Below are 25,398 nucleotides of genomic sequence, written 5' to 3'. Positions count from 1 at the left end.
TGAACCTAACCCTCAGAGGAGCGGAAAATAATTAGGAGAGAAAATTGCAGCTGACACTATTTCTGAAAAGCAGGGTATTGTAATGAGAGCAGAGCAGGTATTCATTGTGTCTGAGGGAGCGATTGAAAGCCCTTGGTTTTCAGGCTGCCTGGGAGAAGCCCAGGGAGAGTAAGCAGGGCTTTGCTGAGTCCCTTAATGCATGTGGGAACGAAGCCCTGAGAGGACAAGGCAGAGGTGTCTTCAACAATGGCAGAGCCAAGGTTACAGCTGAGTAACTAATTCAAACTGCTCCAGACTGACACACACACACACACACACACACACACACACACACACACACACACACACACACACACACACACACACACACATACTTGCCTTCTTTCTGTCTCTCTCTCCTTTGTCTCTCAAGTCCTCTTTCTCTCCCTCTGTCCGTCTCTGTCTCTCGTTCTCTTGCTCCTTGTTCCCAGTATGAGTTCAGAGGGATGCTGTCCAGACAGACCTCAAAGTTATCTTCATTAGTGGTGCAGACTTGGTGGAGTGGCTGTTGGGGGAAGCTTTCTCTGAGCAAGACACTCAGAGAGGATGAATAAATGTTTTGTCCCACATAGGCCCAGAGTAAAGCAGTGGCAGGCTGCAAGGGGAGATAGATGAGGTATTAACTGTTATATTTCAACGGGGGCTGAGGAAGCCCAGTAGCGGGGTGGACAGCAGTGAATGCTGCAGCCTGAATATCAAGCCAGTTAAATGAAATGTCCTCCATAAAGAGGTCTTAAGAGGGAGTTGAGATATAGCACTGGACACTACTGTTTGCGCATTAGATGCTGTCGTAGAGGTTCATTTCAGGGCTTCTACCAAACATATAAATTAGTGTAGAAGCTTTGAGAGACAAGAGCGGAGAAATCACTTCAGCACTGCTGTGATGCAGATGCAGCATCAGGGTGAGCATGTTTAAATGATTTTTTTTTAAAAAGTATTTCAATATGACAATTGAGTCTAAGTGTAATGGATTAGAAAAGTGGGCTAATGGCCTTCAGGAGTCCTTTTTGAAGTACTCAAACACATGGGACTACAGATGATGATAAAACTTCATTAAACACTTTGAATTTACTTAGTAAGAGGTTAGACTGCTTAACTGCAAAGTTTCAGTTGAATCATACTCATCTCATAATTTCATTATGTTTATGTATGATATTACTCAGTTACATATGAACTTTAAAAAGATTTAAAAATGATCTTTCTATCTATCTACACACACGTGCATATGTGTGTGTGCAGCTTATCTATCTATCTATCTATCTATCTATATATATCTATATATATATATCTATATATATATATCTATATAGATATATATATATATATATATATCTATATATATATAGATATATATATAGATATATATATATGGTGTGGCCCTCTCTCTCAGGTGAATGTACATGCTATACTTAGCTAATGATGATCTGAGGTTGTCTTAGTAGTGTTGCAGGCATCCATTCTGTAGGAATCTGCTGGGAATAACGCTGAAATCCCACTTAAATGAGAAAATAAATTGATGGCCAAATTGCATCTGGGTCATATCTCCACTCAAGAAAACTCAGATCTGCTTTTGGTTGCCTAAATAATGGACGTGGAAAAATGTGTTCACAATCCAGTTTGTCCCTGCATCCAGTGATGTGTGGTATCTCCACCAGGTCTCACGACCCAATTTGCAATCAAATTTGAAATTAGAAAATGCATTGGGAAACCTCTCTCTCTCTCTCTCTCTCCCTCTCTCTCTCACACACACACACACACACACACACACACACACACACACACACACACACACACATTCTCTTCATCTCTCATTCACACACACACACACGCACAAAATACACGCAAATTACCCAGGATGCATTCGTGCTACTCCACCCTTTCCGTGAAGAGGTCTAAGTAAAGCAGGTAAATTAAATCTGGGACGGTAACATCCAAGATCCTGGCAATCAGCCAGATCAGTTCAGCAATTTTCGTCTCCATTTACGGGCACTGTGGAGAAATTTCCAGACTTTAGGGTCTCTCTCGGATAGAAGATGCCTAGTGACGCACCCAGGAGCTGCAGAGAAAGAGGATCACGCTAATGTAGCTTATGCCACCTTGAACGGGAAGAGTGATGAAATGGTGTACTTTCATGTACAGTCTCAATCTGTAACCACTGAGATGTAACACAGACCCTTTTATGCTTTAGCTTGTCTTGTTCCCAAAGTGCTCATAGGTAACACATCAGCCATGCTAGATGGTGTTTGAGTGGAAGTACCTGGGGAAGAAGGGCTCCTGTGGGAACAAGGGAAGCAGGAGGAGTACAATATTTAATTTTCCATAACCTGGCTGGCTTTACGAGGCCTTGGAGAGAACATTGTTCATTCCACACCTGGTCTAGGGGAATGCAGAGCAGACTTTCCTGCCCCTCAAGACACTTTCTGTCCGATTCATTTAAAGATGTTTTCCAAGGAGGTTTTCCAAGGAATGGCTCAATTGTTTTAGATCATGCCCAAAGCGATGCCACATGTATTTGGCAATCTGCAAACTCAGTTAATGCCCTACTTCACAAAACTGTTGAGGACGGTGTCTTTTTCTGTTTGACAGATGCAATTTGTCACAGATACACCTTACATAGTTTTCACGTTTGTCCACCTGAATGACAAGTTGACAGCTTATTCGATTCAGAAGGTCACAGCAGGTGGGTTGTTGAACAGGCATAGATCAGTCAGGGAGAAGAATGAGGATTTGTGATCGCTTGTACTTGAAAATGTCCTACCTACTGACTAAGTCACAGAAGTCATGAAATGCACAACTTTCCATGCCCCATTTTACTCCAAAATGTTGTATATTCATTTGCGGATAAGCCTATAGATGATAAAATTAGCACCATGCAACAGTCCATCAAAGGGCTTTTTATATGCAAACGTTAAGATGCCAAGATGATAACAAAGGGAAATATTGAGGGGAGAAAAGAGAAATGTTAATTGAAATAGTTCCATTAAATTGGAAATTCACATGAATTGTCATTACACTGTAGAGGCACTGAAACATGGGGAAAAGCCTAATCAATTCAGCTTGAGCAGCAGAACACTGAATATAAACCCTGTCTGAAAGGCTTCAGAAACAAGAAAAGAAAAAAAATCACTTCGACAGCTCTCTCAACGCTCCAATACAGGTGTAGCATCAGGGTGAACACACTTCAAGTGCTTGAACTTAATCAATGTAGCGGTGTAACAAAACAATGAAAAAAGCAATACTTTTTGAGGAGTCTTTTTTTTTCTTTTTTTTTGGAGAACTTTTGTGTGCATGAAAGAGAAGTGTGCTTATACTCACAGATCTTGCATAACATAACCTCCACATGCATCATATTTGCTTGACGTTCAGAAGCAGTTTTTATGCAAATCACGGTAGCTGAGCATAATGAGTGGCATAGATTGCACAGTATATGTTGTAAAAAATTTTTAAACCTATAGGCAATGTTACATCCACATTTAGTTGTGTTAAGTACCTTTCATTGTAACCGGAGCAATCTCCCCTCATATTCTCATCACTGTCAGACTCATGTTACTTTTTCAAAAAGCCATCAGGATTTGTCTCTGTCAGCTGGCTGTCCTTCAGTCCATTAAAGATGATTGATAGAGCCAGAAAATCTTCCACCCAGCTGTTGCCATTGAATCATCCCTGAGAAATTGAAAGGAGCTCAGAAAAGGCCATTCCTCGTCAAAGGATATTTTGTCTGTGGGTTTAGGATGTATGTTTCCTGTGCAGAAAAGAAAAGCACATTTTGTACATAGCCTATGACTAATCCTCAGCTTCGTTTCTTCGTTACGTATTTTTTTCTCCCTTCTCTCTTCTTTGTCTTGAAACTGTATGCGAATGGCTGTTTCATGACAGATGAAGGTAGTGTTTCAAGTCTCGTTCTGTCTTTGATCATAAATATAATTTCAGGCTATTTTATCCCATCAGTTCTGTAACAGAGGCTAATCATTGGTTATACCACCGGATTTCTTTTTTACCCTCCATGATTTTACTTTTTGATGGATGAAGGCGGCATGAGAGAAGTATTCTCTCAGTCGCACAAGTCTTTACAATGAGAAACCAAAGAAAAGACATGTCTGTTTGTCCAACTGCTGCTATTTCCCTTCCTGGCTCCCTTATACTCTCACGGCTTGTGAGGATTTTTACAGGACAACTTGAGGAGGATTTTATGATGTTTCAGTGTGATTGATAACATGCTCTTGGAGGGGTGTCAGGCTTTCAGAGACGGATAATGTGGATTTCTATCTCTCTGCCTTCTTGTGTAAGACGTGCCATCAATCAAGTCTATCGCGGCCTTAACCCGGTAAAATTAAAACCTTAGGGGGGCGGGGGCCCAGGGTCTCGGTAGAATCAGGACACACATCAACAGGGAGCACGACAGAATCAGAACACAGATCCACATCATAACAGGCTCACCACAGAGAGCGGGGATAGATATAACATTCCCACCACAGGGCAGAAAATACAGTTAATGATCTGACTGTACATCGCCGCTGACAGCAGAGAGGGATTACAGGAAGAACAGTCTCATTTTCACTGTGTGTGGAGGCGTTATTAGATCCTAGCCCAGCTAATTTTGCTCCCAGGCTCGTCAATATTTACCAGCAACAAGCGCCGTGCACTCTGGAAGACCGGTCTCACTCACAAGAGCAGCGCTAAAAGAGTTAGGGATAAGTCTTAATTTTAGAACATACAGTCTCAGTCGCCAGAATTAAACTCATGATGATAATGTTCATTTTGGCATCTAATTCCTTGTCTGTTTTCTGTGAATGGATGGTGTTTTTGAAATGGTAAAGCACACACACCCTCTTAACAGTTCTTGTTTTGGATGTGTTATATGCCTGCTCCTGTTTCTCCTTTGGTTGGCTTACCTCTGTGTTTCTGTTCATGTTTTAGTTGATGGCTGCATACACAAAGCGGCAGGGTCCTGTCTATACGATGAGTGCCACTCACTAAATGGCTGTGAAACTGGCAAAGCCAAGATCACCTGCGGCTATGATCTCCCAGCAAGATGTGAGTACCTGTAATTATTATGATGTGATTTTTTATTTTTTATTTTTTTTACCCTTTGAAAAAGCTGTGAGCCCTAGAATATGCATGCACTGATGAAAAAGTGAAAAGTTAAAACTGAAAAAAAAAAAAAAAGGTTAACCCCCCCTTTTAGATTTTACAGGAGTTTTGTGATTCAAGTGCACAGATACTTCATAATTGAAACAAGCCTTAGTGTGGAATTTCTGAAAGTTTCAGTTTTACACACTTTTCAGTTTCCTGAGTGACGTCTGTTTCTATAAGATTTCGAAAAATAGGCTGGATTGTCATTTAAAATTAGATAAATTCAATGAATATAAAAATACACACACACACACACACACACACACACAGGCGCACACACACATGCACACACACATGCACACACACACGCACACATGCACACACACACATGCATACATGGGCCTGCACATAATAAGTGGTGACAGCAGTTTCCTACCAGAGAACTCAGTGGCGTGCTTTTAACGCCCATCACTTCAAAATAAATAAAATACATTTTAATCACTATTTATGAGTTTTGAACAGTCATCTCTGATAAATGGGAACTGGTTATTTGGGATATAATTAATGTGATAGGTGATTGTTGTATGGTTAAACTGGGGAGGGGACGTCTACACACAAACAAAGACATCGAGGGACCTATTAGTCGCTTAATTTGATTATTAATGCATCACATAACTCCTAATGCCATGGCATAAGTGGGCCAATCTTTTCTTTGTTTTATCTCCATCAGTGTTGTAATGTTCGGTAGTCCATTCTGTGTGTGTGTGTGTGTGTGTGTGTGTGTGTGTGTGTGTGTGTGTGTGTTTTATCACCTCTCGTTAGAAAAGTTTTCTCTGATAAAACTGGAATTTCCAATGGCTAATGTCTGGTAATTATCAGTAATACATCTGCCACTCTTTAAATTTGTCACGTGCATCTTTCTTGGCAAAGTTTAAAGGGGAAAAAAAAAAAAAAAATTCCATGGAACAAATGTCCTTTGGTGCAATTGTGTGAGGAAAAATGTCCCATCATTCCTAACGTATCCCTGAAGGATTTCCATGAGACAACCAAAACAAGACATTAGAGCACAGATGAAATTAGGCTGTGTTACCACGGCCTGTCGTAAAGATGTCAAACAAACCGAGCAGATAAACTATGAGTCAGTCTGGTGGGCAGCTGGTTCAAGGGTCTGCAGCACCAAAACAGGGTGCACCATGACAATTTAATAACCTGCAATGTCACACGGGAGCAATCTCACTGCCACTGGGTACTGTTATTGTAATTATCTCTGTGCAGAAAACCCTCTCTGTGTTGATAACTCATTATAGAATGTGTAGTTCCTCACTGTGAGCAGTCACTTCTTCCGAACGTGATGCTACTTCATAGTAGAGCTATCTTTCTGCGCAGCCTGCTTCATCTTTTTATCTCCCAACTCCGATCACTGTCATCATCACTATTGTCCCTCTTGTCTGCTCTTGGAAATTGACAGCCGTTTGACTTTCCTTTGTGAGTGCTCGGCTTTGACAAGAGATCTCGCTCCTTCCCAAAGTCTGTCCGATGTTTGGATTTTAATCTTTTTCCATTAATTTCCGTCAGTGATTTATTTGTTCCACCTACACGCACATTATTACGCTGCCTTGACTACAGACAACATTGTATTCATTCAGTTGATGAAATTCCAAATAATAGTCTGTCCACCCCCTCCCAACCAACAAGATAAACAAACAATCTCTACAACTTTACATTTTCACACAGTTGTATTTCTGTGATGCAGCATGTAGGTGTGAGTTTATATTGCACCAGCCAGATCGATGAATAGGTCAGTGACCTATGCTGAGCCTAAAGCTAAATACCTAAAATGATTGAAAAAGACATTAGACAAATTGTAATACTTGTATAATGAAATGTTCAACTTAAAACTCTAATTTCCACCAAAAACTCATTTTATTATTCATATTTGATGGATTAGGCCATTTAGATTAGATAATCTTGATTAGCATTGCAGCTTTTCTACATGTAGAAATGAACTGAGCACAAGTTTAAAAGGAAGAGTTGGGCCGTTGTTATTATGCCATTATTGAAAGCACCTTAAAAAAAATACATAAAAAATAAGGAGCGCTTTTTTGATGAAATGCCCAGACCAATCAATATGAGAGCATTCCATTGTGAACGACACAATGTAGAGAGGACAATAACACACCTTCATTGCCACAGCCTTGCAGTGAATTGCGCAACCGCATCTATTTTTTAGAGAAAATCAAATGTGAGCCACAGTGACAGTGTTTGTGCAGTCAGTTTTCACTTCTCATCGTCTTGTCTGTCAAAAGACGTTGAGTTAACTGAAATGATATTATGGTCATACTGGGTGTTTGGAAGATAAAGCATTAGGCAACCCTGTTAGTGCATTCAAAGATGAATATCTCGAGGTTGTGAGACATCAAATGCAATGGCTTTTAAACTGTCAAATAACACTATCAGACACTCAAGTGTCAGGCTTCAGTTTCTGAGATAAATAATCCGTGTTGACTGATTTTGTCTCCTACTAGCAGCGTTATCATGCAGAGCACTGCCTGTCCACCCTGTCCAACTGAACACACACTTTTCCATTAGTTGTGAGGTTCCCCTTTGGAAAATAATTTGAATCTAAATGTAAATGTTTCGATTCAGATTGATTCATGACAATTTTACATTCTGTACAGTCTATACGATTTAATGCATACATATCTGCAGATGTATACACACACAGACACACACAGGCACACACGCACACACACACACACACACACACACACACACACACACACACACACACACACACACACACACATACACAGCCACATGCACACACATTGCATGTAAATTTGCTTGTGCTGACGTACGTCCACAGATGGTGGCTTCTCTGCTCCTCCAAGAGACAGTAGAACACAGACAGATGGACCATTTAGCGTTTACATCTTGGCAAAGCCCAATATTTCCAATGTGGACTTTCTCTTTACTATTTTGCCAAAACATTAGGCTGCTTTCCCCCGTTTCCTATAAACACATAAATCTCTCAGAGGATTTCAGTCTTCTTTGGGGACACCCTCTCTTGAATCCATTGTACTGCATATACTGTAATTGGAAGTAAATAAGTCTAGACCTTGACTAAAGCAGAACAAACTGTGGATCAGTTTGCCTTTAATTCAGATTTTAGGGTTTTAGGCTTTGGCTTCATACATTGCGGCCAGCAGCACTCTCTCATGCCTTTGCCAGCAGTGCTATGGCAATAAGCCACCGCAATCATACTATGAACTTGGCCATTTCTCTCGATTTTGCAATATTTTTGAGTCTTAACTGTTATTAGGGGATAATATCACCCATGGTGTATTGTATTTCATTTTTCAAAGGTTTATGGTGCTGCAGTTTTGTTTTTACATCATGGAATGGGGAAATTGTGATTTAAATGTAATAGTCAATAACTGGTAAAGGAATAAAAGACTTCCTCCTGCTCTGGACAAATACTTAAAGCCTGCAGGGAGAAGAGCCCCCTTCGCTTGGGGGAAGTTGATTTGGAATCACAGAGTTCTCCTTGTTTGGAGATTTGATGTGCTGAGGCAATGGAAAATGACCAGTCTAACCCCCTCCTCCATTTGAGCCTTTTTTTTTTCTCTCAAGACAAGAAAATTGCTCTCCATTACATCCCACTAAGCAGTTTAGGCTGTGAATCCCAGTGGCAAATGAGCCTTTCCTTTAAGAGGGCCAAGCACATGTGGGACTGATTATTATAGGCTGGTCAAGGATTATTAATCAATGACAGTAATTACCCACCCACCATAGCGGAAAGGCTCCAAAAAAACTGTCTGTTACATCAACCTGACAGGGAAATTGTCTATTTACCCTCCTGCTAGACAAGTTACTCATCTGTTTATAGATTAATTATCAACTGATAATGCAGCGTTAAACGTTACAAGCCAAGTACATTTTCATGAATATATTATTTGAGAAGATGTTGTGTCCTTGTCATTGACTGGTCCATTACAAGCGTAACACAAGTCTCCGCTATGCTTTCAGAAGTGACCAAATTAGTTTGGAGTTTTGGGCCAGGATGGGTTTTTGTTTTGTTTTGTTTTGTTCAAAGCGTACAATGAGTGGAAATCACACCATGTACCAAGGCAATCCAGAGACAAGGCGGTGCAGGTTAAAGGTTGGTTCCAGTTAAAGATCAGATTTGTTGAAAGGTGGCAGGAAGACAGAAAAGTTTGTGCAACGTATTCAGTTTAGCAGATCGAAATGCTGCAGTTGTACGTGCTAATGCAGGTACTTTTCAAGAATGTTATTGTTCCACATTTCAGATGCTGTCTGTTGTCCACACCAGTTTATCACGTTTGATGCCATATGTCACTCCAACTGCTGGCATTTTTGTACACATTACAGTGATACACATCAAGTGTATCAGTGTACACACCAAGTGGATGTAGGGATGACTGTCTCCTAGCATCGTTTCACACGCTGGCTTTGCTGCCTCCTCGCTACGGCTCAGACACTCTGTTTGAGAGACCAAACAGTTTTATTACAGCATTGGCATTTATTGCCTTATTTCCCTTTGCCTTTGTTGGCCAGGCCTCAGAAGGCATTAAACAAAGAGGGAAAGCGGGCACACAGGCCGTTGTTGGTGTGATATCATTATAACCAACACTTTTGTGAAATGAAAATGGAATGGAGAGAAACCTTGGGAAACATTTTTCACACAGTCTCTCTGAATGTCAAGATACCTTTGATGAATAATTAACTTGAATCCTGTATATTGTTAGATGACAGTTAACCCAGCATTGAAGGGACACCACCTCCCTTTTAAAGATGAAGTGAGCAGAGGGCACTAACAACCGATGATGCAGCAGGGCAGACTTTTTGTTTGTTCGTTTGTTTTGTTTTTGTTTTGTTTTGTTTTTTTGGAGGGGCTTGTTGTACTACATCTTGAATCGACTGAATTTCCAAGTGAATAAGTTGGATCTAACCAGAATAGAACAGAAGAGAATGACCTTTATTGTCACTATACTCTGGTGCAGTGAAATTTCGCATGGCTTCTCTCAACTGCGTGCAGCGCTATCTTGGCAAACTAGGACTTTAGTCGATTGCTCTGTCACTCTGTATTCAAGTTACAGTCAGATGATAAAATGATTGTTTGCAAAATGTGCAGTGAAATATTAATACGGAATCTCATGGTGCAAGTAATTGCTTCAAAATGTTTTGTGAATGAGGTCATTAAATGATGAAGTCAAATAACAAACATCAAAATCTTTGATGAATTATTCAGCCTTAATACGATATGACATATTTGATGAATATTTTTGCATATGTTTGGTACATCACACACCTATTATCCCGCAAATAAAATTGAAGTGGCAATGCTTGCGTGTATAGTATTTTCTGTTTTTACGATTTGTCACATCCAGTATTGTGACTGAGCTATAACCAACTGCATATTTATGTTCCTTGATCTTGTTTACATAAATCCTCTGTGTGCTACGTTTGATAAGGTGTGATCTTTATTCGGTTGCGGCGGCACATCTTAGGATCAACTGTGCCTCAACAATACAATAGAGTCGACTGAATCTTAAATGCCAGTCCACAGGTAACACCCTATCAACGTTTAACAAGGACCTTGTGGGTTAATCTGCACTTGCACATTTCAGCCCTGGCTGTCACACTAGACCTATAAGGTATTTAGAGTTCATACTCGAGGTCTGCTTGAGAAAGTTAATGTCCCTGAGGAACATTTAGATAGATGGAGGGTGTTCTCACTCTCCAATTTCATCTGAAATCTTTTACCCAGTTTTGTTTTCCTCCCTAGGGCTACTTTAGATTGACAGTTCAAAACGCTTCTGCTGTTTATTGTTTTGTTTCTCCCCCTCCCATTATTCCTTTAGCTCTAAGTATATGCTTTAAATAATGAATTATATTTGGATACCAGAAACAAGGGCCAACATTTCATTTTATCATGCTGCTGTCATCAGAGTGGCCTCTTTTCCTTTATATCTTTGTTAATTACATGTGAAATTTACTGAGGAGTTTCTTGAATTTCAACTTCGGGAATACACTGTTCAATATCCACATTTTAGGCTGTTTCTGAAACATTTAACGATTCGTTAATTCATCTTTTTCTGAGTCTAATTAAGTCTAATTTCACTGAACAGGGGAAATAGTTTGCTTTGGTATTTTTTTCAACAGAAAATGGGAAAACTGTGTTCATTGTGATTCACATAGAACTGCTTTTCGCTCTTATCGGTTGTAAGTTTATAGATTTCAGCCTTTGCAGTATTGCCTCCGCCCAGCCCACTCCGATAGTGTGGAGACACAACCTTATCCATGCAGCATCGATGCGCTGGCAGACCTTTCATTACTCTCTAATCTAAAACTGGTTGCTAACTGTTTTGAGTACACTCAGCTACCCCTCTGTCTGCACAATGACCAGGCACTTCTCTGTGCACTCAAGCTTCTCGGGAACAACACAAAGTCCTTTTTTTTTTTTTTAGTTCGTGACACTACAATACTACACCACTGGCTTTGTGTTTTCAGTGAATCCATACTCTTTCTATAACTACATGCTGTATATTGGTATACAGCTACAGTGGAAACCGTTTATAGTGATCATGCCCATCCAGGCTCAGTGGTTCACTGTGAGCAGATGGTTATTTTAGCCATTTATTTCTTTATTTATCTTGCAGATTACCATCTACTTGACATTTGTATATTTAATACATGTATATAAAGTAATGAAACAGACAGCTTTGCTATTTACACAACTGTATTGACTTACAGTACAGCTGTTTCAAACGGTTTTGAAATTAGAACTTACTGTATAATTAAAATACAGTACAGTACAGTATGTATAAAATATGGTTCAAACTATAATCAGACTACAGCCTAAAACAGCATGTTGTTTACAAATGCAGCAACGCCAGGAGTGTGAATACTAAGCAACAGCTTGGTGGTGGTCTATGTAGGCTACATTTCTAAAAATAAAAAAAACAGAAAAGAATTACCTTAGTTTAAAAAAAAAAAGAAAAGAAAAAAAAAGAAATCAGTACATTTTCTTGTATGAAAATAACCAAAACAAGTAAGAAGACTACCTGATTACAGTAAGCCCATTTTTAGCTTATTCTGTAACCATGACCACTACAAGCAGTTTCCAGTGTAGAAGTACTGGAGGAAACATGTTTTCACCAGTTTCCTTGGCTTGCTGTGTTCTCAAGGCCGGGTCAGTTCTTCTCCTGTTCTCCTCGTCGCTTGCCTTCTCTCCGCTCAGTATCAAACACGAGTCTCTGGTGTTTACTGTATCTGCACCTGTGCTAATAATACTAATCATCAGCCTGTGATAAATTCTTCTCCTTGATAGCATGAGGAATCTTTCCCATGCCCTATTTAATCTGAGAGACCAGGCCGTCTGTTCGTCTCTCTCCACTCAGCAAACACAGATAAATCACAGCAAAGTACCCACTATTAGTAAGTGACACATAGCTCATTCTGATTAAATTACCCCCGAGAACATTATCATTCTTCCAAGCTTGTTTATCAAAGCGGTCTCCGCCCCGTCACATCCAGCGGGGTTGACGCTGCCACAGGACCATCGGACAGCCCATAATTTGTTAATTTGCGTGTAACTTGCGGGAAGGGTTTATGCCTGCTGTGCTGTTGTGAGCTGTGAGTTTTCACTTCATTGTGTTTCTGTGCATTTTCATGTGTCCTACTTTATCAGAAAACAGAAGCCTAGCTGAAGAGTAAACCACATGGCTTGGATCGGGCATGCAAAGAGTGGTGATTCAGCTGGGTCAGATGATCATGCAGAAACTACCTCCATTTAGATATTAAACCTTTTTTTTTTTTTTTTTTTTTTTTAATCTTATGCATTTTTATTCAGTCTGAGTACCGCATTGTTGCTGTCGGGTGAAAACCTTGAATCTCCGATATGTCCACATTTCAGGTTCTATAATATCAGCCTTGTTGTCAGATCGACCTGTCATGCATTTTTGAGTTTATTCAATGGACTTTGAGAGGGTTTCATAAGCCTAATGGGTTGTCAGTTTTTTTTTTTTTTTTTTTTTTTCAACCCACGGAAGGCCATGTAACCCTTCAGCGGAATCAGAACATAAAAATCACCAAAGATTTTACAGTTATAAGTTTTTCACAGGAACAACAACAATACATTGTTGGCATTGTTAGCCTCTCTTTTCACAAATGACTGAAAACAGCTGAACAGACTGTACCGGGTGCATAATAGATTACATAGACGCAGTGTGATTGTCGCAAGGTGTTTTCTTTATGTTCGATTCAAGGCTAGAGTGAGAATAGGTGCTTTGTTGTAGCAGATAAATTAGAGGGGCTCAGCACAACCCTGGTGGCCGTCACAGCCTCAGCCACACTCACACAGTGCTAAGTCAACATGTACCCTTCAGCACACTGCTGCCCACTGTTAACACACACATCATAAATGTCACTTCATCACTTCATGCATACTCCACTTACCAGAGTGGGTCTGCCTCAAACTTTTGTCACACAGATTTCTTTTTTTCTTTTTTCCATTTTTGTTGTCTGGGACCTCTGTCTGATGATGATGATGATGATGATGATGATTAGTAGTCGTAGTAATAGTCATGGTCCTCATGGTGGTGTATTTAGAGTTGTATTAATAGCAGTGGTATTAATTGAAGGTCAGTAATATTACTGTTGGAAGTGATGTTTTTGTTATTTTATTTGCTGTTTTTTTCAGTGTGTAATTTGAAACTATTAACTTTAGAAGTAATAGTGATGGTAGTGTTGTTTAGCAGGATGTTGTTTTTGTTATTAAAATTACTTGACGGTAAACAGGACAAGCACAAATAATAATTAGAAACTTTTGAATCAACCAAAGGTTAACAAACCCTTTTTTTCCTTTTCTTTTTGTTTCTTTTTTGAAAAGTGATAAACCTTTGATGCATGAAACAACAATGGTCAGACCTTGCTGTCGGGATGAAATATTAAGCCGTTTGTGATTATACTCTCAGAAATTCTGAGATGAATTAATGATTGAATAAATTGAGTATGAAAAGGGATATCGGATATCAAGGAGAGGCCAGATGTTTTTTAGCATTATTTATGAGAGAAAAACTGCCTGTGCTTCTACAGGCTAATCAGCTCTCTCTCTGGCTTCTCATTGGCGGTAATGGGTGCGCTCTCTCAAGACAGGGAGCAAACCTCATTTCACTGCTCCGCTGTCGAGGCCCAAGTACTTCTTGATGTCCCTCTCTTTTCATAGATATTTGTGTTTCTTTTGTTGGCTGGCCTGTCAGTCTTTGGGGTCTCCTGAGGACTGGTGTAATTTGGTAATTTTGCCTAAATGGTGATACTGTAATTATGTGGCATCAGCTGCATGGCTGTCAGTGAGACGGCCAACGGTCATTCATCACCAGGAAACTAGACGGGGGGGATATGGCATCGTGACTGGGCGGGTAAACACTTGCAGAAAGAGAGAGTGGTGGTCTCAGTCCCAATCCCTGAAGGAACATAAAAAGAGTTAGGGAGCCCTTTAGAATAATGGGGTGCAGGAGTGGCTACAGCCTGTGTGGCGGGCTGGAGACAGGGGGTTGCAAGGCATGTCTGAGCCCCACATGACAGTGATGCATCAGGAGGAGGCTGGTGGGTGGTGCACAAGGTGGGACCGCTGGAAGGTCAGGTTTGAAGTGGAAGGTGGCAGCGGCCCTAATGCAGGCCTGCTTTCCTTTCACACACAGCTCCCATCTGTCCATGGACAAGCCTGGCTTAATGAAAGCTGTCATTATAAAGGGCTCATCACCCAGCAGTGACACACACACACACACACACACACACATGCAGACAGCATTATCACTACCACCAAAAACCTCTGCCAAAGCACTTCTAGGCTTTTTATGTGATTTAATTTGGCTTCTTTTTGACTCATAATTTTTGCATCTCATAGCACAATTTAGTCAGTAAAGCACAATGGTTGGTAAATCCCAAAATTCAAAATGCTCTAGCTATTTAAAAATAATAACAATAGTAATAATATTTTTTACCCACAATCTAGATGTATTGATATTTTATTATATTTTATTTAAACACAATTACTCCAGCAAAAGGTTTACCAGAGTTTGGCTGGCAGCTGGTATTAATTTCCTACCCTAGTTACATGACTACATATGTGAGCTTAAAATAGAAATCCATTTCACAAATGGAATTTTTAATTTAATAAGTGAAAACATGGACTCAACAGATTTTTCCAGGTTCCCTAACCTGCTATTCATTAGCTTTATGATACAAGATATATTCTGATTTTCCTCAAATAGTGGCCCAGGCTTTTGTTTACCTCTGTTGCAGAGGGTATGTACGCTTATATATGTGAGAGACAGATTCCCTAATTCCCTCTATTTGATAGTTGTTCATATGTTAGTATGAAGCCTCCTTTTTCTGATCCGCTCCTGTTTGCTGTGTTAAATCTTTGTTACTCCATTATGCTGGTAATACAAACTCAATATTTCCTATATCTGTTCCACATTAAAAGCCCTCTAGCATTTCTGTAAAAAGAATCCCTTCAGTTCTTAACAAGGCTTTTATTGTGAAATATTTGCAGTACTGTGTTCAAATGTAGCTAATCCTATTTTGTGGCACTATACGTTACTCCTTAATATAATTTGACTGAGACAGCCACAGTGACTGAACAAAGTGTTTAAAATAGCATGGTTTTATTGTTGAATTTATTGAATTAAAACTTTTGGAAGTGTACATTATTGTAGCATGTTGGGGATAGGTGAGTGGAGGTACCTGCCTTGGGCTGATGGACTGCTGCCTAGCCCCAGTTCACTGTTCACTTTGTTTTTTCCCATTGTGTCTAGTAGAATTGTATGTGTATTGCTCAGTATTTAGTATTTGTGTTGTGTTATTTGTTCATGAGTAGTTCTACATTATTGGTACACTGCGAGTGTTACTGTCTTTGTGATTGGTCGACTTCCCTCCTGCTTGTTTGTTGCTGAATAAATAACTAAATAAATGTTTGCCTGTGCCTTTGACTTGAAAGAGTTATTGACATGCAGCCTACGTGACAGGGCTCTCTTTTAGCAGTGGATCCTGAGCAATCAGTCTTCAGCTGATCAGTGGCAATGTAGTGAGACAGGAACAGAGCGATGTGACACTTCACCATAAGTCAACATTCAGACCAGTGCAGTCATGTATTTGGTGTAAGCCGAGGTAAGCGATGATATGGCTTGTTGGGTTAAGAGTCATGCTTTGGATGACTTAACAATGATTCTCCTCAATATCTTGTTGAGTTTGTCCTAATTTAATTACATGGTCTATTTTAAAAAAATGAGCATCTTGCTATGACAACAGAATTTGGCGCTAAGCAGAGCCTCGGGCTTCCTGATGCTGTGACTAAGACCAATAGAGAACACTGCCACTCATTCCCCTGGGGACAATAGTGCATAGTTTACGGGTAGCAACAGCATGTCTACTCATTTGACAGCGTCGTTGTCTTAGGAAGAAAAGGGAAGTTTTAATCTGATGGCTTTGTTTACCTCTCATCCAAGACTAAGGATAAAAACTAATTAAGAACAGGGAGTAACAGACTCCTGTAGTGCCATTTTCACAGCTAATTATGCATGAATACAGCCTGCCTAAATAGTTGCTCCCTAGTCCTTGATGTTCTTTTCACTAAATTGCTATGGTTACTTCCACTCATTAGGCTTTTAAGACTGTAAACGTTGACAGGTTTTGTCTTTTTTTTCCACCTCACATCCCAGCATCCCTCCTAGTGGAGTTAGGAAGTGGTGGGGAAGCTGTAGTTCGTTATCAATGTACAGTGTATGCGATAATATGGTCATGTGACTTGTGGGTATATCCCAGGTTGCCATTCTTGGGTTTTATGCTGTGGATTCAGACCTGCGCTGCGGTCTTTAAAAACCATTAACCTTCCCATAAAAGTGCATATGGCTCTCTATAAAGCCTAATGGGGAATCCGACCAATACACAGGAGCCTCTGTGTGCTTTCAGGGGCAACACTTTTGAAACATGCAGAAACGAGACTCTATAAAAAGACAAATAAAACACTTTTTTGATAACATTATGGTGTTGGGGGTTTTCCCAGATTTGTCTTGCATGCTTGAAGGGCTGTCTCAATCAATAAGTTCCTAGGAAATTAAAGTCAGTACCGTATACCCTCTTGTTGATTTCTGCTTAAAATGTAATGGCCCAAGGCAGTTTGTATTTCTAACATCCTAATTCATTTCTTATTATTTCCCTGAGCATATTGCCATTCACACCACCCTAACATAAAGCCAGGTTTTGCATTTTTACAGTACTATATCTTGATGCAGTATTGATTTGGTTTTTATTATAATTTAAATGTAGGCTACAGCTTGGCATGAGTAAAGTAATAAAGCATGATTAAGAGGTGTTTCTGTAAGGCCTGGTTCAGACAGGATGTGGTACAGCCATGTAGCAGAATTTATGTGCATGCAACTGGGCTGTTCAGACCAGAAGCCTTCCAGTCGCTTTCCCTGAGTAAAACACACCACATGGAAGAGAGATACTCTGTTAATGTAGACTGCACTTACACTGTGCTCCACCAGCCGAAGCAACTACATCTCAACCCTTATCTGTTTTGATGTTGTCTTAGTAGAAAAATGTTGACAACTCACTGTGCTTTCCCGCTTTGTGGATTAACTTTATATTGTCCAGCTTCAATTTGTCCACACACAGACTTATTGACACACACAGATACACTGACAGAAACACGTAGATATAGATATGTTGTTATACTGCCTGTCTTGATGTATGCATTCATCAAGATGGAACATGCCAATGCATATTCACTGCCACCTATTAACATGGACACTGAAAGGAAGCGGCCTAGACTATGCAGGTAATGTGAATCTGTTACACATCCTGTATGAACAAGCCCGAAGTAATTTTCCAAATGTATATTGTACCCTCTTGTGAAATATTTGGAATAAATTAAATTGGGCACTATTCAACAATCTTATGGATGCCATTATGTAGAATGTTTCATTTCATTAAGTAAAAACAAGCAAGAGAAAAATGGGCCAATCACATCTAGGATATGACTTCTCTGCCTTAGCAGTCTGTATTATTTATCATGCTTTGTCATACTGAAGTAAATGTAAGTGTCCCAAAAACTAACAGCACCATATAGTTCTATATAATTGCATATATCACAGATTTATGTTTGCAGTGGCTGTAAAGTGACTATTGACAGTGGCAAACTTGGAAATGTTTGCTCATAATTTTTTATGACACATATCCATGTTGGCCTGAAGTGCTGCTGCTTGTACATGCCGTCATGCTGCCTGTGTTCCCTGGGATATTTTAGAGGCATTCCAAGGTGAGAAATGACCCAGGGGAAAGCAGTTTTATGGTGATCACCTTGAGTCGTTGTTCTGGCCAGGAGACCAGTGAATGTAATGGATCTGTTGGGAGCCCTGAGTATGGATTTATGAAAGTGGAGGGCTGGAAGGAAGGATCAGTTGCTTGCCTCCGTGTTCCGCAAGCCAAGACACACCCATGAAAAATGTCACGGACCTAAATCCAAGGTGACAGGATTTTGACAAACGATACCCAGAGGCTGGTTTGGCTTACCCAGCCATCTTAACCAATCAAATAAGTTTACTTATCCCGGGTTTCCAGGGCTCAGTCAGAACTTCTAAGGATCTTAAGAGTAAGATGTTGAGCACTTGTTTCATAACAGGCTACAGTATCGTAGCATTGCTGGATAAGTGATCTCCCTGTAAAGGTATGTCACTACCACCCAGCCACCATCGTCACACATACACACACCTTCTGCCATCTCTTGCAGTATTTGGCTGTGCACAGCCGGGGGCCAGGACATGTCGGAAAAGGTCCCCTCCATGTGCATGGTGGTTAGGTTGGCAGGGCAGGCAGGGGGGCGTCCGGATCAAGTTTCCTCCCCTGCTGTCTAATTATTGACCCATCTGGTATTGTCTTTTCAATTGTTTCAATTATGATGGCACTAGTGTTGCTCAGCACCCTGGCGTCAAGGCATGCATAATTCATGTGCAACACCCTGGACTCCACTCAGAGCTATGGGTTTGAGCTGAATGTCAATACCATCTCATTCCCCCAGTGGAGCAAGGGGTTGTCTGTATTGACAGCAGGGCAGATAAGGAGAGCAATAGCAAATGATACCAAAGACGATGGATAGTGATGTCGTCATACAGCGAATAGATGAAAAGGGTTTTTTTTTTCATCTTTTTTTTTTTTTTTAATCAGCCTTTGTGTCATCAAAAAATATGCCGTCCTCAAAGCTTGTGTTTGCAGTTACCTGATAGCTGACCTCATTATTGTCACCCCTAGGCCTTATAATCAATAGTGTTCAATTACTCATGAGCCACAGCCGCAACACTGTTTACCAAGAAATCAGAGCCAACCGAGGGTTAGTTCACTCATCGTGGCTTTGCCTTCAGTATCCAAACCACCACTTCCACCAAAGTACAGGTGATGAAAAACGGTAAAAGTCAATCAAGAGGAAAAGGTGCAGGGAGCCTGGGTGTTCATTAACAGCTGTGAAGATGAAAGGGAGAAGGGGTCACATTTTTGACACCTTGCTGTAATGGAGGTGCCTCTAGCGGAGCAATACATGACATCTGTAAAATGTTTCATTACTGGGTGCCACTGGCAATTGTTTACCCACAGATTGGAACTCGGCAGATGATCAAAAGGACCTTATATTGTTCGTGGTAGCAGGTTCATGCGCTATCGTCTTGTAATGATGCTGGAGACAAGCTATTTCCTTGTGACACATGAGAGACAAAGGAAAAATTCATGTTTATACATTACCTGTCCATGCATGAGCTGTCAACAATACCAGCACCATCACAGCATCTGGATTTCTGGAAGAGTTTTTTTCCTTCTTCCAGTAGAACATCAAGTTGGAAAAAGTCATCAGTCTATTAGGAATGGGAGCCATGTCTTCATCATGGATACGAAAACCACATTGAATCAGTAGTTGGGGACATGCTCATGTGCCTTATTCTGTATTCATACAGTGACCTCTTACAACAGCTCACCTTCAGTAGCACAGGTGCTACCCTTCACACTGGCCTAGTGGCCTTCAGCTCTGTCTCTGGTCCCTCTGCACTCACACTGGATGTGTGCAGAATAAGCTGTGAGAGCTATAACAAGACACCCTCTGCTAAATGCATCTCTAAAGATCTGAACCTGCAAGAGCTAAATGATGCTGCTGCCTTCAGGGGCAAACTCCACACTGGGAATATCACATTTCATTCAAGGACATTTGTTTCACTGAAGAATCCCATTTTCTCGCGTGTTGATGTCATCAGACATCAGCTGTAGCACCAAAGATAATGGAAATGAGATAATACAAATTCATCTATTCCAACCTAGATAAAAAAAAGGTACTTCCCCAGAATGAATAACAAGACAATCAATGTGAGATACGATAAAAAAAGACAATTCTTACGTGGATCATAATGGATGTCACTTATGTAATTACTGACTTGAGCAGTTTGATCTGTTCATCTCAGTTAATTGTCGGTATGAAGCAGCAAAAAGTGAATAATTTTCTTTCCTTTTTTTCCTTTTTTTTCTCCATTTTGCAATGGATTCACTATAAAACAATTTAAAGGCTTTCCTATTTCATGGTTGCCTAAAAAATGGATATCACTTTGATCAAAACTATGTTTTGCAAAAAGAAAAAAAGAAGAAAAGAAAAAAAAACACCTTTGAGGGCCTTTTAGACTTTACCTGCAAACCCAAAGAGAAATAGACTCATCTGCAGTGTATTTAAATGAAGATCGAAGTGAGCATGGGATTTTCTCCTGGTTTTTCTCTTCCTTTCACATTCCTCATTGTTCTTTGAGACATTAAGATCAAAGCTCTCTCTTTTGACATATGCTTATTGTTGCACGGAAGTTTGGACATGTGTTGGAAGGGCTGATAAGTGTGTATTATTCAAAATTATGGGGCTTTTGGGCAACGTTTGCATTCTCTCTTAACACAGGTTTGTTTCATTTGGATTTGAGGCGGCATGCTGTATGAATGGTAAAAAGGGAGACTTATTTTTATCCTTCCTGGTGTCATGGGATTAAACTGGAGGGGAAAAAAAAGCTCTCTGTGATATTCAGAATGTCTTCCTATTTTTTTATTTAATTGTTTTTGTGGATATGTGGAAAAGTCATACCGGAGTCAGTGCAGGTGCTGTGTGTGATTTTTATTACATGGACTGTGTGTACATGGTGGGCATGGCAGCAAAACACGCTGCCTCTGGCGTATGCTTCTGAGTAGGACTACTAATGAAGAGTCTCTAATGAGCTTTACCGCAGTAGTTATTCCTGACAGTGAGGCTCAGACACGCTGCAGGAAAGTGAGAAATATATGAAATATAGAGACAAGACAACCATTGCTCAAACCATTATACTCACTGCTGTGGAAACATTATGTTTTTTCTGTTGATGTGGGACACAAAGCCAGGCAGTTGTCACCCTCTCCTGGCATGGTGACACACGCACAGCTGCACACACCCACCCTTTCTCATCCGCCTCCTGCTCAAGGCCATCGATCGGGAGCTGTCAAGCTCTCAAGGGGAGTTGTATGGGCTTCTTCCCTGGCACAGAGCTGCCCTTCCTAGGTGGAGTCACAGAGCGGCAGGGGGGCTAGGGGAATGGAGGTTGAAATAGGTTGTTGCACGGATAGGGTGTGCAGGGATGGGGGAGGGAAGGAGGGCAGGGTGGCGAGCAGCTGCTTTCCTATGGATCACTTCATTAATATCCCAGGGCAGAAATTTGAGGGGGCGCAGCAGACTAATTAGCCCTGTCTGACCCTTGTGTCTTAGAGAGGACGCTCCTCTCCAATTCCTGCAGAAGCTATCCAAGCCCGAGTAACCCCCCTCCCGTACACCCATTCACCATCACTGTCATTTTTTTTTTTTCTCCACAAGAATGTGGTGCGGCAACCTGCCCCGCTACCATGTGCTGCACATGGACCTGCATAAAAGTTTTTGATGGCCCTGGAGTATTGGCCAAGCATCAAATAAGTTTCCTTTTTGCTAAGGCATTATGTAACTGCTGTTGTCCATCAACATGTCTATGTTGGTTTACTGTGTGGTGTCTGTGACTCCCATGGGGCAGCAGGGACAGTAGCACAATGGGAGCAGTGTGTGTGTGTTTGGTGCCAGTAGACAAGGAGCCATCCCTCATTAGTATCATCTGTTTTCCCAGATGGCAGGGTCAGAGTAAGAGGGAAGCTTGATGAAAGGACTCGTCCTGCAGGGTGACACTCATTCTGCCGTGCAGCACTCACTACTGATCCTGAATCCAAGTTCCCAGCTCTCACAGGTGATACAAGGGCTTTAGTGGGATTCTCAGTCAGAGAGAGAGTGAGCCTTATGTTCTCCATCCTGATGTAGAGCCATGTACCCATGCTGCAATCCGATGAGTTGAACAGAAAGACACAGAACTGCAAAGAAAAGTGAACTTAAGAAGTTGACATCCCAACTTGCTGTTTTTTTTTGTGTGTGCGTGTTTCATTGTGGGGAAAACATGCAATTACCTCGACACCTGCTATTCTCACACACAACTCTGAAGTATAATTCATCTTTTAGAGTCGTGTCCTCCCTAACGGACAGCAGCAGGCTTTTCTTCTCACCCAAAATGTTTCTTTCTAACTTGTTCTAATGATCTCTCAATGGCTCATTAGAGTGGAGTCTGTGTCCAACAGAAAGCCAGGAAGCTGTGTGTCATGGCTCAACACTGTGAACCTAGGCGGAAGCTTCCTCTGTCGTGGCCTGCAAGGCAGCAGCACCCTCTGCAAGTAGGAAGGGATAATGAGTGCTTTCACACTTTACCTTGAAAACTCACCAAATGGCCCTTACACCAATTAAGAGCTTGTTTTTCGCTGGAGTGGCCATTATCAAATCTGACCTTCCAATTATTTTCCTCATTTTCCTCCTGATTCTGTCACCCTGGTGTGCCCAGCTGGCCCTCGGAGCCTCATACGATGGACAAGGAATAGGTAATGGTTCTCCAGTCTGAGATCCAGTGCCCTGAGAGACAAAGATACTGCCACTGGTGCCACTACCTCCCTCTCTTGCTATCTTTATTTTACAGCTCTTGTCTTTATATTTGTATATTTATTTATATAGATGCTGCCCAAAATTTGGGGATTTGGACTGATATTTTGCAGTGTTACAAGGCCAAAAAAAGAGAAAGAAATCTTCATCGTAACAAGTCATGTAGACTCACGTTCAGTTTTAAAATCGTATTTCTCTTGAAACAAGTAAAAAAAGGAAAAAAAATGCCAGTGGGATGGGATAATCTCTCTGTGCATGAATGAAGTGTCATTTCCTTTATACCAGTGGGCTGATCTGGTGTTATTTTGCCTTGTTTCATCATATTTGTATTTATTCCCAGAAAAATACCAAAAAAAACTAAAACAAGTAAAACTGCATTGGAAACAAATTTGGTTATCTCATCTTACAGGCAGTTTTTTCACATTTTTTGAAAAAAAAAAAAAAAAAGAAAGAAGAAGAAGACTGAATATGAGAACACATTACTAAGATTGAGATTTTTTGCAGTGTACTGACATTTCAAGTCATGTTCTAAGATTTGGAAATACTGTGTGTGGAATGAGGAGTAGGGTACTGTCCCACAAAAGACATTAATGCCCTTTTCAGAAATTTGTTTCTGATTTTTGATATGCTTCATTTTGTGTTTTCAGTATTTCCTTGGTAGATTTGACTGTTAGAGATACTTGTTGACTTGTGTGACCCGAGGGCCTAGTTCATCTCAAATCTGTGTGTTTTCTCGCCTTCTGTGTGTATCTTCTTTCTGGAGTCCTTCTGGAGTCGATCACCTGATGGTGATGGTTGTTGAACAGCTGCAGCAGGGTTGCAAATCCTCCTGTGTGTCATTGGATACTCCCTGTCAGCCCCCCTTCCCCAACACGCACACACACACACACACACACACACACACACACACAAAGAGAAAGACAGAAGGAGAGAAAGAGAAACAATAAGAGTAATGATATTGCCCCACATACCTGGGTTTTGATAATGTTTTTATGTGTGTGTGTGTGTGTGTGTGTGTGTGTGTGTGTGTGTGATTCCATACTTCACTTTACTTGAGATTTGAAAATCTAAAATTACTGAAATTATATGGTATTATAATAAATTATATTTCAGGCTCTCATAAATTATGCAGTACATCTGATCTAACTGTAAATTAGATCATAGAGATAAAATGTTATACATTTGATATTTGATAGTCTGTTCTACACCATTACCCCAGTTTTAGGAACAAACGAGGTGGTTTGATTCCAAGGAGCCCGTGTATGAAGAGTTCATGTGGCTTTCACGTACATCACATGAATTTATGCAGTTACAAGTAGGCTAATATGAGAAAATATATGCCTCCACACAAATTATGTGCTGACAATCAGTGTGATGATTTGCCGTATGGGTTGATAGATAATAACATTTATTTAAAAATGAGAAGATCAGTGATTACATGTCATCAGTGAAGACGCTGGCAAAACAGGAGGAAGGATGTTCAAAGATGAATTAACTCAAATTTAACGAAGGAAACAACCTTCAAACTAGTCGAGATGCGGGGCCTTGAAATAAACTCTGTGAAAAGTATTTATGCTATTGTCTACCTTCCTGAAGATCCTATTCAAAAATGACAATTAAAACCTCTGCAAATCTCCCCCCACCACCCACAAAGACAATTACAAATCTGCATTAAGTATTCCCTGATTCATTCTGGTTCAGAAATAGACTTTTCAACCGTTCTCTCACTCTACTCTGTGAAACAAAAAGAAAATTTATGGCTGAGAGGAACATTTGACCCTTGACTATGTTCTGGCGGTTTTGAGGTCAACTCCACTCCTGTTTCAGGAAGGGACATTGTTTAATTCATCATTCTTGGACCATTGTTTCTGTCAGACTGCAAGTAATGACTGCATTAGCATTTTCAACAGAGGAGTGGGTAAGACCTGGGACCAGGTGCATAACACCGAGCCAAGCTTCTGCACTACAAAGCAATATGTATGAAACATTCAATGATGGAATCTGAAATTTATACAATGGTTTGTTAATGTGAAGGAAATGATTTAGAAATTTTGCACAAACTTCATGTTAACTCTCCTACAATCCAACAATTATCAATAAGTTACGGCTGAATCAGTCCACCTGTTTTTTTTTTTTTTTTTTAATTTAATATCTTATTCAGTATTCCTTAGTAACAAAAAACAAAAACTGCAAAAGCAACTTTGTTGATTTTGAAC

The 25,398-nt window shown here is 40.4% G+C and overlaps 1 protein-coding gene across 1 annotated transcript in view; it reads left to right on the top strand.

The window, feature by feature from the left end:
- macrod2 (mono-ADP ribosylhydrolase 2) overlaps positions 1–25,398 on the top strand; it is a 430,410-nt gene that overhangs the window by 167,073 nt on the left and 237,939 nt on the right. The window contains exon 5 of the mRNA XM_030070312.1: positions 4,957–5,073. Within this exon, the coding sequence (XP_029926172.1) occupies positions 4,957–5,073 (117 nt within the window). The remainder of the gene's footprint in view (positions 1–4,956; positions 5,074–25,398) is intronic.

This window comes from Myripristis murdjan, chromosome 15 (genome assembly GCF_902150065.1).
Source record: "Myripristis murdjan chromosome 15, fMyrMur1.1, whole genome shotgun sequence".
NCBI lineage: Eukaryota > Metazoa > Chordata > Actinopteri > Holocentriformes > Holocentridae > Myripristis > Myripristis murdjan.
This window is presented reverse-complemented; position numbering and strand designations above follow the sequence as displayed.